The sequence below is a fragment of the Malaclemys terrapin genome, chromosome 5, assembly GCF_027887155.1.
Source record: "Malaclemys terrapin pileata isolate rMalTer1 chromosome 5, rMalTer1.hap1, whole genome shotgun sequence".
Classification (NCBI taxonomy): Eukaryota; Metazoa; Chordata; order Testudines; family Emydidae; genus Malaclemys; species Malaclemys terrapin.
Window position 1 is genome coordinate 49,660,589 of NC_071509.1, and position 12,682 is coordinate 49,673,270.

Sequence of the window (12,682 nt, forward strand, 5' to 3'; positions counted from 1 at the left end):
TCACTGGCAAAGCAGTGAGGCAGCTCTCTCTATTTTGTATTAAATCAGGGACTTCAGTTTCCAGGATTTTCAATCTAGCACCTTCCATAAATATTAAACTCATTTAAAAGTAAACTGAAATAAAAGTGGTGTAACAAGACCCCAGAGGGCCTTCTTGCAAGAATAAGTAAGGGACCCCCTTCCCAATTCCACCCCCAACACCTCACCCACTGAGCTCCAACACTCCCTACTCACCCCATGCCATAGAAGCTAAATTGGAGTGAGTGGCATTGTGACCCCATTTGCCAGGTGAAGTGTCAGAGCATTGCACCACTTGCACCACTGTAGCTACGCCACTACGAAATATTTCCTTGATCTCTGCAAAATGCCATTAATTCAAATACAGGGGTGACACAGCACAAAATGATGAGAACATCTAAATGACATCAGTCGTGAGGAAATTTAGTCTTCCCAGAAATCTGTTGCTGCCAGCACATTCTTTATGCCACAGACCTGATTGATCAAACAATCAAAATCACTAGAAACTACTTGCAAATAAAAATAATGTAATCTCAAAATCTTGGAAGGGAAGCTCTGAATGTGGAGGGCTTGAAGGATCATGCCCTTTGTCACTGCAGAAGTGCTATGTACTGTTCAGTTAACAGGACCAGGGCTGATACTACAAATGCCTTATTAAAGGTGAGTCACATTGCAGAGAATTTGAAATCATACATGACAGATCAGTAAGTTGCCTCAATAATAGCCATCTTAATTTTCAAAAACTGGTTCAACATGTTCCCTTTACTATACGTGACCTTCTTCAAAGTCTTCTACACTAAAAATAAAGCATAATGATCAAAATAATAATGAAAAGGTGATAAATTAGGTGCTCTTCATAAAGCAGGGGCATATGTTATATACCTAGAAAACAGAAATAAAATTGCTGATCAGTATTACCTAGAATAGAAAACGGAGCTGAGTATCCCCAATGTCAATAAATCTTATATTCATCAGATGGGTATATGTTATAACAGATGTATGATTACAATGTGAATTTGAAATCCAAGGTTGTAAATTGCACTTGGACTTAGAAAGTTTATCGCAGGGAAAATTACATTAGCTGAATTTTGTTTAATGTTTACAGAAAAAGACAGGTCAAATACAAAGTGTATGCACTATTCAAACCAATTAATCACTAGTTTCAGAGTAATCACTGCTATCATTGAACAAGGGTGTGCTTAATTTGTAAAGGCTGAAGCAGATTCTAGGAAAATAGTCTATTCTTAGAATTTTCCAAGGGAAAGTAAATAAATAGTCTGCTTTTTAAGAGCTTCAGACAGCAATTAAATATTTAAAAATAGATAATTTATATTTCTGTCTCTTGCATTTACCCAAGTTAAATCACAGTCCACTAGGATGAATCCATTTCTTTATAGCTTCCAAATAATTTTTCTATTTCTATCTATTACTGTGTCCAAAGTTCTTCCTAAATCAGTATAATCTGTGAATCAATCAAATATAACAATTTACTACTTAGTCCATATTTTAATGGCAACACTTAACATTACAAATCCCAATGCTGATCCCTGTGGTAACTTCTCTTGATAAAAATAATTCTGTTTATGATCTAGGATAGGACAGAAAAACTCGAGACCTATATGAAAATAATTCTACTAACATTAGTTTTTTGTAAAGCTGTTTTTTTTTAAAACAACTGAAATTTTGTGACTAAAGCTAGTATTATTAAGCCCCTAATTTGCTAGGTAGACAAAGACAATCCCTCCCTGCCCTGAAGAGCAGTCAACCTAATTGTTGTCCCTTTATTTAAAAAAAAAAAAAAAAAAAAAAAAAAAACCCAACAACTATGCAACAATTAATTCTGGCTTTTAAAAACTGGGATGACTTTTAAAAAAAAGATTTTGGTTAACACACACGTGGACTATGTTTCAGCAGGTCACTTTAATAAGTCTTCCTGATCTGTTAGAGTTCGTCATTTAATTCGGTCTCTATACCATGTGCATTATTCTAACTTTCCAATTACAGTAGATTCCCATGTGGGAATTAAGCATATCAATTAGTGGTGCCTTATGAGTTTTCACTATGAATTATTATTAGCTTCCACTAGAAAATTGACAATGTTTCTTTGCCTAGTGATCAATTTGCCAACTTTAGAGGAATACCTCTAGATAGCCTCCCAGTGTTATAATGTAGGAAACCACAGGATACTGGTGTGCTCAAACAATTTTTACAGTGCTGGTGCTGAGAGCCTGTATATAATGGAAACCACTTCAAGCCAAAGGGTGTGGCAGCATCTCCAGCACTCCTAGTTCCAGCACATATGATAGGACACATACAGTAATTTTCAATACAGTCTTCTTTCAATAGAGACTTTAATATATTGGACCTTAGTGATATTTATTTAATAAGGAAACAGAAAAGTCCTTGCACTGATAGACTAAGAAGCATTTTAGTTTGTACATAAAAAACAATGGGGCAAAACTGGACTATATTTCTACAGTACTTGCTCTCCAATTTTGGAAAAGTGACCATCACATTCAAATATCGTCTTTCATTAGTTAATATTTGCTTTGAATATATAAAGCTTTCCATACGAGCTAAGCACTATTATGAATACTTGTATTTCTAGCTACACTCTTCGTTTGCTGTGTGTTTTTATACCCCTACTATTGGTGCAATTCTTATCTAATATCTAACAAAGGATTAGAGCAATAGAATATTTTATAACAGGAGTTCTCAAACTGGGGGTCAGGACCCCTCAGGGGGTTGCGAGGTTATTACGGGGGGGTCGCGAGCTGTCAACCTCCACCCCAAGCCCCGCTTTGCTCCAGCATTTATAATGGTGTTAAATATATTAAAAAGTGTTTTTAATTTATAAGAGGGTCGCACTCAGAGGCTTGCTATGTGAAAGGGATCATCAGTAAAAAAAGTTTGAGAGCCACTGATTTATAAGATTGTATATACATAGTTTAAAACAGAAAACATAATGGAATTGCTATTCTTTTACCTATGTCATTAAATATTTCAAAAACTACAAAAAATAATCACACATACATAAAGAAGTACACTCCTTTCACTTTGCAAAATATGGGCCCAATCCTGATCCTACTGAAGTCAAAAGCAAAACTTCTGCTGATTTCAATGGAAGCAGAGTTAGCCTTTAAGAAAGATACATATGGTGCTGAATGAAACTAGTCAAGAATCCAGTTAGGAAGCAATCACATTACCTGCAGGGTGGGATACGCTGATTCGTTTGAGGGTCACATTTTGGCACCAAGATTGTACAGGCAAAAAACATAAGGTACTTGTAGCAGTTAGTCTGAACCAAGGCTGGAAAAAGGGAAGATTCCCAGCTGATAGAGGCTTCCTTCTGAGTCCTATGGCCCAAGTAGTTTGGGTAGTTAGTATAGTTGTAAGGCAGGTTCATGCAGAGTTCCAGAGTAATTGGTTCACACTGACCTTTTGAAAGAAAAGAACATACATTCTGTAAAACAAGATGAAACCCAAAATAAATAATTACAAGATTCTGATTATTTAAACCGGTTATACTCTCTCTGGCCTCCTAAAGTAGGTCTTGTTTTACATAGCCCAAGGTGGCTTGCGGAGTTTCACCAAGTGACCATTAGCCTCTCTAATCTTTAATATAAAGATGTAGTTTATAATAACTACAGGTCCTTGAGTGGAGTGGTCCATATGAGATTAGTCACGTCAGCAAGGGAAGGAGACTTCGATCTCTACACAGCTAGTCAGTTAATCACAACCTTCATATTTATACTTACCAAGGTCTTTCTGTATCATAACTTTTGGACGCTCATTTATAAAAAGGAACAAATAAACTATTACATGAGCTAATTCTTTTCAGCTAATAACTCTTTAAACATCAAGAGTTTTTATATAGAACTATCAAAATACAGCAGATTGGAAAGCATTCCATCAACATTCCTCCCACTCCCAAATTAACAAGACTGTTTAACAGAATAAAGAATATTATTTCTATTACACTGTACCCTGAAGCCCCGATCAAGATAGTCCCATTGGACTAGGCACTGTACAAACACGTAGAAAGAGGCAGTCACTGCCCCCACAAGCTTACAGTTTAAGACAAGCAAATGTAATTAACAAAACAGGAAGATACATGGGGAGAGAACAAGGGTAACAAGTATGCACGGTTATGCAGGCTAGCTATATGTTTAATTAGCAGGTTTTGAGGGGTTTTATAACATAAATAGGGCTGGTCAGAGAATTATAAGTATTTCCCAAGAAAAACTGTTAAAGAAATGGAAAATCTGGACCTTAAAAAAAATATATTCATTTTATCAAAAGAAAAGGAAAAATATTTTAAAAATTAAAACAAATAATTCATTTTAATTCAATTTGATATTAAAGTTTTCATTTAGAATTGAATCAAAATTAACATTTTGTTTCATTTAAATGAATATTTTTTAAATGAAAATTTTCCAGGAAGAATTTTGTATCATTTGATACCCCATATTTCATTGGAAAAAAGTTTTGATTAGCTCTGTAAACAAACAAGATATGTTAATGATGTTAGTAATCTACGCTGGCCACATGCCTAGCCATTATCAGTTCACAGTTTACTGTAAGTATCATTATATAGGTGAGTCTTGAGGAGAGATTTGAAAGAAGATTCAGTAGTATCTGATAATCTTGCCTGACCTGACAGTTCCTAGTGCAACCTCCTTTAGCAGTCACCTCTCTAATACAAGAAAGACTCAGATGACAGTAGGAATTCCTGAGATCTAGTTTTGATCTGTGTCGGACCTTGACACACACTGTCTTGACACACTGCCTTCATTCAACTGTGTATGTTGTGCCATGCAATGTAGTGTAGGCAGATCCAATTTTGGAGCATGTTAGGTTGTCCATTATGACCTGACTTGGTTGTGCACTAGCACAAGTCAATAGTATTTCTAAATTCATAAATGCATACAGCTGAAACCATACTTATTGCCCTTGAAGTTAAGTTGTTTTCTAGCTGAATCTAGATGGGAATGAGTGGCAAAAAGTTGTTGGCTCCCATGTGGACACAGAATCCATAGGAATCTTAACAGGGAATTCTCTATTTTGTATTTAAATTATCAACTATAACATGTAGTAGATTTAGGGTTTTTTTTCCTCATCCTCAACTGCAAGTAAAACAAGTTTTATGTTTGGAAATTAAAACATAGCTCAGACTTAGAATTGACAGTAATTATGGCATAAAACCATGATGGAAACCTCTCAAGCCACCTTAGTCACATGATGTTAATGTGACAATACTGCCTGAAAATGTAAATATTTATAGCATGTATGGCAAGAATACTGAGAAAGGGTAAGGGGAGGTCAAATTCAATTCCAGATTCTCTTAATAGTGTGTGGTCTGGAATGAGATTATTTTGTGGAGTTGAGACCGATAAAAAGACCTGAAATTGATTTGCTTTGTGCACCTAGACTGCAAACTCTTGATTGCATAAAAGTATTTTTCTTGGGTTCTGAACAGCTTATTCATCTTACTGTTGAGTCTACATATTTAGTGCTTACTATCATTCATTCCCCCTCTAACTGCTTCACAGCTTAACTGATTCTTTGCACTATTGATCAACAGTATAACTGATAGACTCATGGAATAGAAGATTACTCATGACCAGTCACCTCTCATCTGTTGCTCTGTCCACCTCCATCTCTCTTCCATTTCTCACATTCACACATATAATCAGTTCATACACCTCCTCCGCCCCCCACCACATACACACAATCTTCTGCCTTTCTTCTTTGTCTCCAGCAACATCCACCCCAGCCCCCTTCCTTGCTCTCCTGCTGCTGCTTCTGGTATACCCCCTCCATCTATATCTTCACCTCCTGGTCCCTCCATCTCCTGGGTCTCTGAGAAACCTGATTCTTCACTTTCTGGCACTGCCTCTACCACTTCTCTTTCTTACAATGGTTTCTCCTCACACACATACATACACTGAATACACAACTGAATTTCTTCATATTGTTGAAATGTTTGCATTTATTTTCACAGTGCTCCTTTTTTTATGCATTGAAACAACGAGGAGTCTGGTGGCATCGTATTCATAGATTCTAGGACTGGAAGGGACCTCAAGAGGTCATCGAGTCCAGTCCCCTGCCTGCATTAAAGACTAACAGATTTATTTGGGCATAAGCTTTCGTGGGTAAAAAACCCCACTTCTTCAGATGCATGGAGTGAAAATTACAGATGCAGGCATAAATATACTGACGCATGAAGAGAAGCGAGATACCTTACAAATGGAGAACCAGTGTTAACAAGGCCAATTCAGTCAGGGTGGATGTGGTCCACTCCCCATCATTGATGAGGAGGTGTCAATACCAAAAGAGGGAAAATTGCTTTTATAGTGAGCCAGCCACTCCCAGTCCCTATTGAAGCCCAAATTAATGGTGTTAAATTTGCAAATGAATTGTAGCTCTGCAGTTTCTCTTTGAAGTCTGTTTTTGAAGTTTTTTTGTTGAAGGATGGCTACTTTTGAATCTGTTACTGAATGTCCAGGGAGATTGAAGTGTTCTCCTACTGGTTTTTGTATGTTACCATTCCTGATGTCTGATTTGTGTCCATTTATTCTTTTACGTAGAGACTGTCCGGTTTGGCCAGTGTACATGGCAGAGGGCATTGCTGGCACATAGAATCATAGAATATCAGGGTTGGAAGGGATCTCAGGAGATCATCTAGTCAGGGCCGGCTCTAGGCACCAGTAAAGCAAGCAGTTGCTTGGTGCGGCAAATTTGCAGGGGCGCAAGAATCCAGCATGGGAGCTGAGAACCAACAGGGGGCCCTGGGAGCTGCAGTTCCTTGGTTAGCTCCCTGCCTATAGAGCCAGCCCTGGAGCAGGGAAAGAACTACATTTCCCAGTATTCCCTCGGCCACAATTAACAGGAAAGCGAGGGGGAAGGAGTGTGGAACTGAAACCTCATGCTGCAGCTTGCTGTGAATGGTAGGGACAAAGTCAGCTCTAGGTTTTTTGCCGCCCCCCACCCCAGCCCTGGGCTCTCCCCGCACCCCCATGTTGCCCCAGCCCTGGACTCTCCCCTGCCCACACCCCCTGCTGCCCCAGCTCTGGCCCCCACCTGCACCCCCCTGCTGCCCCAGCCCTGGGCTCTCCCCCCACCTGCATCTCCTGCCCCCCCAGCCCTGGGCTCTTCTCCCCCCCACACATACCCGCAGCAAAAAACCTAGAGCCGTCCCTGCATCTAGTCCAACCCCCTGCTCAAAGCAGGACCAATCCCCAACTAAATCATCCCAGCCAGGGCTTTGTCAAGCCTGATCTTAAAAACCTATAAGGCCACATGATGGCATATATCACATTAGTGGATGTGCAGGTGAATGAGCCCCCGATGCTGTGGCTCATGTGGTTGGGTCCTCTGATTGTGTTGCTAGAGTAGATATGGGGACAGAGTAGGCAACAGGGTTTGTTACAGGGATTTGTTCCTGGGTTAGTGTTTCTGTGGTGTGGTGTGTAGTTGCTGATGTGGTGGTAGTTGCTGGCTTTTATGCAGTGAGATTTGGTATGAATTTGTGATTCTTCATTATGAAAGTCAGATGCACTAATATAGGTTGCAAATGCAAATACATGTAAACTTTCTAAGAATTTATATAATATAAATTTAATCTAGGCTGCAGGAGAGACCGATTGTCTTCTCGACATACATGTGTATTTCCTATTAATATTAATAGGATTTCTACTCATGTTTGGAAGAAATAGAAATTAAAACTAGAAAAGATCAATTAGATCAGCATTTTTCAAACTGGGGTCCATGGTCCCCAGTGATCAACTCCTCCTCTTTCCTCCCTCAACTCCTCCTCCTCCCTCCCAGTGCCTCCTGCACGCCAGGGAACAGCTGTTCCCCAGTGTGCAGGAGGCACTGGGAAGGAGGGGGAGGAGCGGGGAACAAGGTGCGCTCAGGGGAAGATGCGTAAAGAATGGGGAAGAGGAAGGGCAGGGGTGGAGCAGGGGCGGGAAGAGGTGAGACAGGGATGGGCCTGGGGGAAGAGGTGGAGTGGGGTCAGGGCCTGGGGATGAGCAGGAAGGGTTTGGGGTCCGCCAAAAATTTTAAATCAAAATAGGGGTCCTTGGGTTGCTAAAGTTTGAGAACCACTGAATTAGATCATGCAGTCCATCACCTAGTTGTTCAGTTCAGTTTTACAGGACTCTATTAATCATGGTGGACTGATTTAAATCAAAGCAATTTAAATTGTCAATCAAGTTTAAATCAGCAAGCTGGAAACATTGATTTAAATCATCAATTTAAATATTGTTTTGCATTTGTGCCTTTTAGTTATTTTTAGAGCTGTTAATTAATCACAGTTAACTCATGCGATTAACTCAAAAAAATTAATCACAATTAAAAAATTAATAGCGATTAATCGCACCATTAAACAATAAAATACCAACTGAAATTTATTAAATATTTTGGGATTTTTTTCTACATTTTCAAATATATTGATTTCTATTACAACAAAGAATACAAAGTGTACAGTGCTCACTTTGTATTATTTTTATTAGAAATACTTGCACTGTAAAAATGAGAAACAAAAGAAATAGGATTTTTCAATTCACCTCACACAAGTACCGTAGTGCAATCTCTTTATCATGAAAGTGTAACTTACAAATGTAGATTTTTTTTGTTACACACAAACAAAAGAATGTAAAACTTAGAGCCTACAAGTCCACTCAGTCTTACTTCTTGTTCAGCCAATCTCTAAGACAGACAAGTTTGTTTACATTTATAGGAGATGCTGCTGCCTGCTTCTTATTTACAATGTCACCTGAAAGTCAGAACACGCATTCGCATGGCACTTTTGTAGCGGTGTTGCAAAGTATTTATGTGCCAGATATGCTAAACATTTGTATGCTCCTTCATGCTTTGTCCACCATTCCAGAGGATATGCTTCCATGCTGATGATGCTCATTAAAAAATAATGCGTTAATTAAATTTGTGACTGAACTCCTTGGGGAAGAACTGTATGTCTTCGGCTCTGTTTTACCTACATTGTACCATATATTTCATGTTATAGTAGTCTCAGATGATGACCCAGCACGTTTGTTTTAAGAACACTTTCACTGCAGATTTGACAAAACACGAAGAAGATACCAATGTGAGATTTCTAAAAATAGCTACAGCACTTGACCCAAGGTTTAAGAATCAGAAGTGTTTTCCAAAATATGAGAGGGACGAGGTGTGGAACATGCTTTCAGAAGTCTTAAAATAGCAACACTCAGATGTGGAAACTACAGAACCACCAAAAAAAGAAAATCAACCGTCTGTTGGTGGCATCTGACTCAGATGATGAAAATGAACATGCATCGGGCCGCTCTGCTTTGGATTGTTATCGAGCAGAACCCATTATCAGCATGGATGCATGTCCTATGGAATGGTGATTGAAGAGGAAGAGACATGAATCTTTAGTGCATCTGGCATGTAAATATCTTGCAACATCGGCCTCAACACTGCCATGCAAACCCCTGCTCTCACTTTCAGGTGACACTGTAAACAAGAAGTGGGGAGCATTATCTCCTGCAAATTGTAACCAAATTTGTTTGTCTGAGCAATTGGCTGAAGTAGGACTCAGTGGACTTGTAGGCGCTAAAGTTTTACATTCTTTTGTTCTTCAATGCAGTTATTTTTTGTACATAATTCTACATTTGTAAGTTCAACTTTCATGATAAAGAGATTGCACTACAGTACTTGTATGAAGTGAACTGAAAAATACTATTTTTGTTTTTTACAGTGCAAATATTTGTAATAAAAAATAAATATAAAGTGAGCACTATACACTTTGTATTCTGTGTTGTAACTGAAATCAATATATTTGAAAATGTAGAAAACATCCAAAAATATTTAAATAAATGGCATTCCATTATTGTTTAACAGTGTGATTAATCGTGATTAATTTTTTTAATCGCTTGACAGCCCTTGTTATTTTCCTAAAGAATGGTTGATTCTCATTGATTGGTAACCATTAAATCATGTTGACTTGCACCTAAATAGAACCTTTATACTAAATTTGGTACTTATTTTTGCTAACTAGGAATTATACTATCTATACAGATTTATTTCAATAATTACATGACTTAATTTCTACATTTTTTATTGTTAGAACAGGGGTTCTCAAACTTCATCGCACCGCGACCCCCTTCTGACAACAAAAATTACTAAAGGACCACAGGAGGGGGGACCAAAGTCTGAGCCCTCCCAAGCCCCGCTACCCAAGGGCCAGGGGGGCAAACTCAAAGCCCCACTGCCCCAGGCCGGGGGCCCAAAGCCAAAGCCCAAGGGGCTTCAGCCCCAGGCAGGGGGCCTGTAAACTTAGTCCTGCCACCGACGGCTGAAGCTCTCAGGCTTGGGCTTTGGCCCTGGGCCCCAGCAAGTCTAAGCCAGACCTGGTGACCCCGTTAAAATGGGGTCATGACCCACTTTGGGGTCCCAACCCAAAGTTTGAGAACCTCTGATAGAAAATAGTGAATAATGCGTTTCGAATTTATTAAATGATTAAAATTTTGCTTGTGATTTGTGTCACACTCTTTGGATGGAAATTCAAATTGAATGACAAATGCTCAAAAGGAGCATTTTATTTTAATTAAATAAAACTACCTTAAATATTCTGGATACACAAGAAAAAAATCAAAACATGTTTTGCATTTAAAACTAAAAAAATTATTAAACAAAGGAAGTATTATATATAGTTAGTGAACGACCTGAATATTTCTGGGAACTATGTCCTTCAGGATTCTGGAACTAGTAGATCTCTTCCTCTTACGCCTACTTTTTAATCATAGATTAAAAAAAGAAAACAAGCTTTCCTGTTCTTTCAACTCCCAGTTGGTTTCTTAGCTTTGACTGAACTAGACATTGAACTGAACTAAGGCTAGGTCTACACTACCCGCCTGAATCGGCAGGTAGAAATCGATCTCGCGGGGATCGAATTATCGCGTCTCGTCGGGACGCAACAATCGATCCCCGAATCGACGCTCTTACTCCACCAGGGGAGGTGGGAGTAAGCACCGTCGACGGGGAGCCGCGGAGGTCGATTTTGCCGCCGTCCTCACAGCGGGGTAAGTCGGCTCGGATAGGTCGAATTCAGCTACGCTATTCGTGTAGCTGAATTTGCATATATTAAATCGACCCCCCCCCCCCCCGTAGTGAAGACCTGCCCTAATTGAATACACTGACATGAAGAAAATATTCTCTCTGCACCTGCAGAAGAAGCTACTGCTGTCAAAAGTTGGTTTAGCATTTCTGCACACTTTGGTTTGAGGTGCTTACCCAGTGACTTCCACCAGTTCAGTGGCTTCACTTTCTTTAAAACTTGGCAGCAAATATGTATTGTTATTATTTGTTTTATTTATTTATTGAAAAGATTTTAATAGATTATAAACGTAGGCCTCAAAATAGGATGTTAATTTCAAATTTAATTTTAAATAGGTTTATTTTTTCAAAATAAAATTGGCTTTAATTTAAATTTAAAAAATCTGATTTTTTTAAATCATTGATTTTTATTCACTCTGCTAGTAATAGAACCATATTATTTCCTTTTGAAGTATATTCTATAGTTTAATAGGAAATAAACCCTTATCTCTAAGCACAAACTAATGAGCAAGGGACAAATAATAAAATCCCTTGCATTTGTCATCTTAAGCCAAAATCTTATAGAAATATCATAGAAATGCAGGGATGAGAAAGACCTCGGGAGGTCACCTAGTCTAGCCTCCAGCACCAAGGCAGGACCAGGATAACTGTTAAAATATTTTTAAAATATACAATAAAAAATAATTTGCCTCATCCACTAACAAAATATTAGGCCCAGATCTGAATAAAAGCATTAATTATATTAGATATGAGGATGTCTGATATGACAGTAACATCTCCATCAGCTCCCTTCGAGACACTCTCAAAAGAAGCATCTAAGACAACTATACTGTCATTAAAAAGATGCCATGGCTACATTACAATGTCAGCCTAAATGGATTGGAAATTATGATGACCGGAGGGCATTCAGTCCATACTGAATGCTTTGAAATGTAGCCCCCTGCTCTCACTATTTTCCAAAGTTACTGGACAGACGTCAGTCATGTTTTACATGGGGATGATGCCTGTAACAGGTTATTCTTTAAAAATAAGTTTCTTTATGGTAAAACTGGTTAGAAATAAAGAAAAATACTTGATCAAAAATCATTTTTGCCCCCTTTAAAAATAAACCATTGTGCATATTCCAAAAATGTCTCATTGAGGCCAGCTACCTGTAGAATATGTTTCATCTTGATTAAATTTGAAATTGTCAGACTAGTAAACTCATAACCCAGAGTCTAAATCTAAAGCCCGAAACTCTTTCAGCAGTAGCATATGAAAGCTATAACATAACATACTTCTTATGATCAAAGAACAGCTGGGAAACAACGGCTCAAACTAATAATGTGCCTATTCTTAGGAAAACTATATCACTATAGCCAAATTCATCACAGCCCAAGTAAACAGACCTTTTGCAGGAGGACCTTTGATTGAGGAGATGGTCATCCCTCAAAGTCATGGAACACTGGCACTATTGCTACCAGCAGCAGCTGGAGAGAGCTGGGACAGACACCGCTGCAACAATGCTGCTGTGAGACAGCCCTTCTGATACCCCATGCACCATTAAACATAAAACTAAGAC

At 38.6% G+C, this 12,682-nt stretch overlaps 1 protein-coding gene across 8 annotated transcripts in view; it reads right to left on the minus strand.

Moving 5' to 3' along the window:
* Positions 1–12,682, minus strand: part of CORIN (corin, serine peptidase) — a 306,982-nt gene that overhangs the window by 78,564 nt on the left and 215,736 nt on the right. For all 8 annotated transcript variants that reach the window (XM_054029070.1, XM_054029074.1, XM_054029073.1 and 5 more), the window contains one exon: positions 3,225–3,456. In XM_054029070.1, coding sequence (XP_053885045.1) covers positions 3,225–3,456 — 232 coding nt within the window. The remainder of the gene's footprint in view (positions 1–3,224; positions 3,457–12,682) is intronic.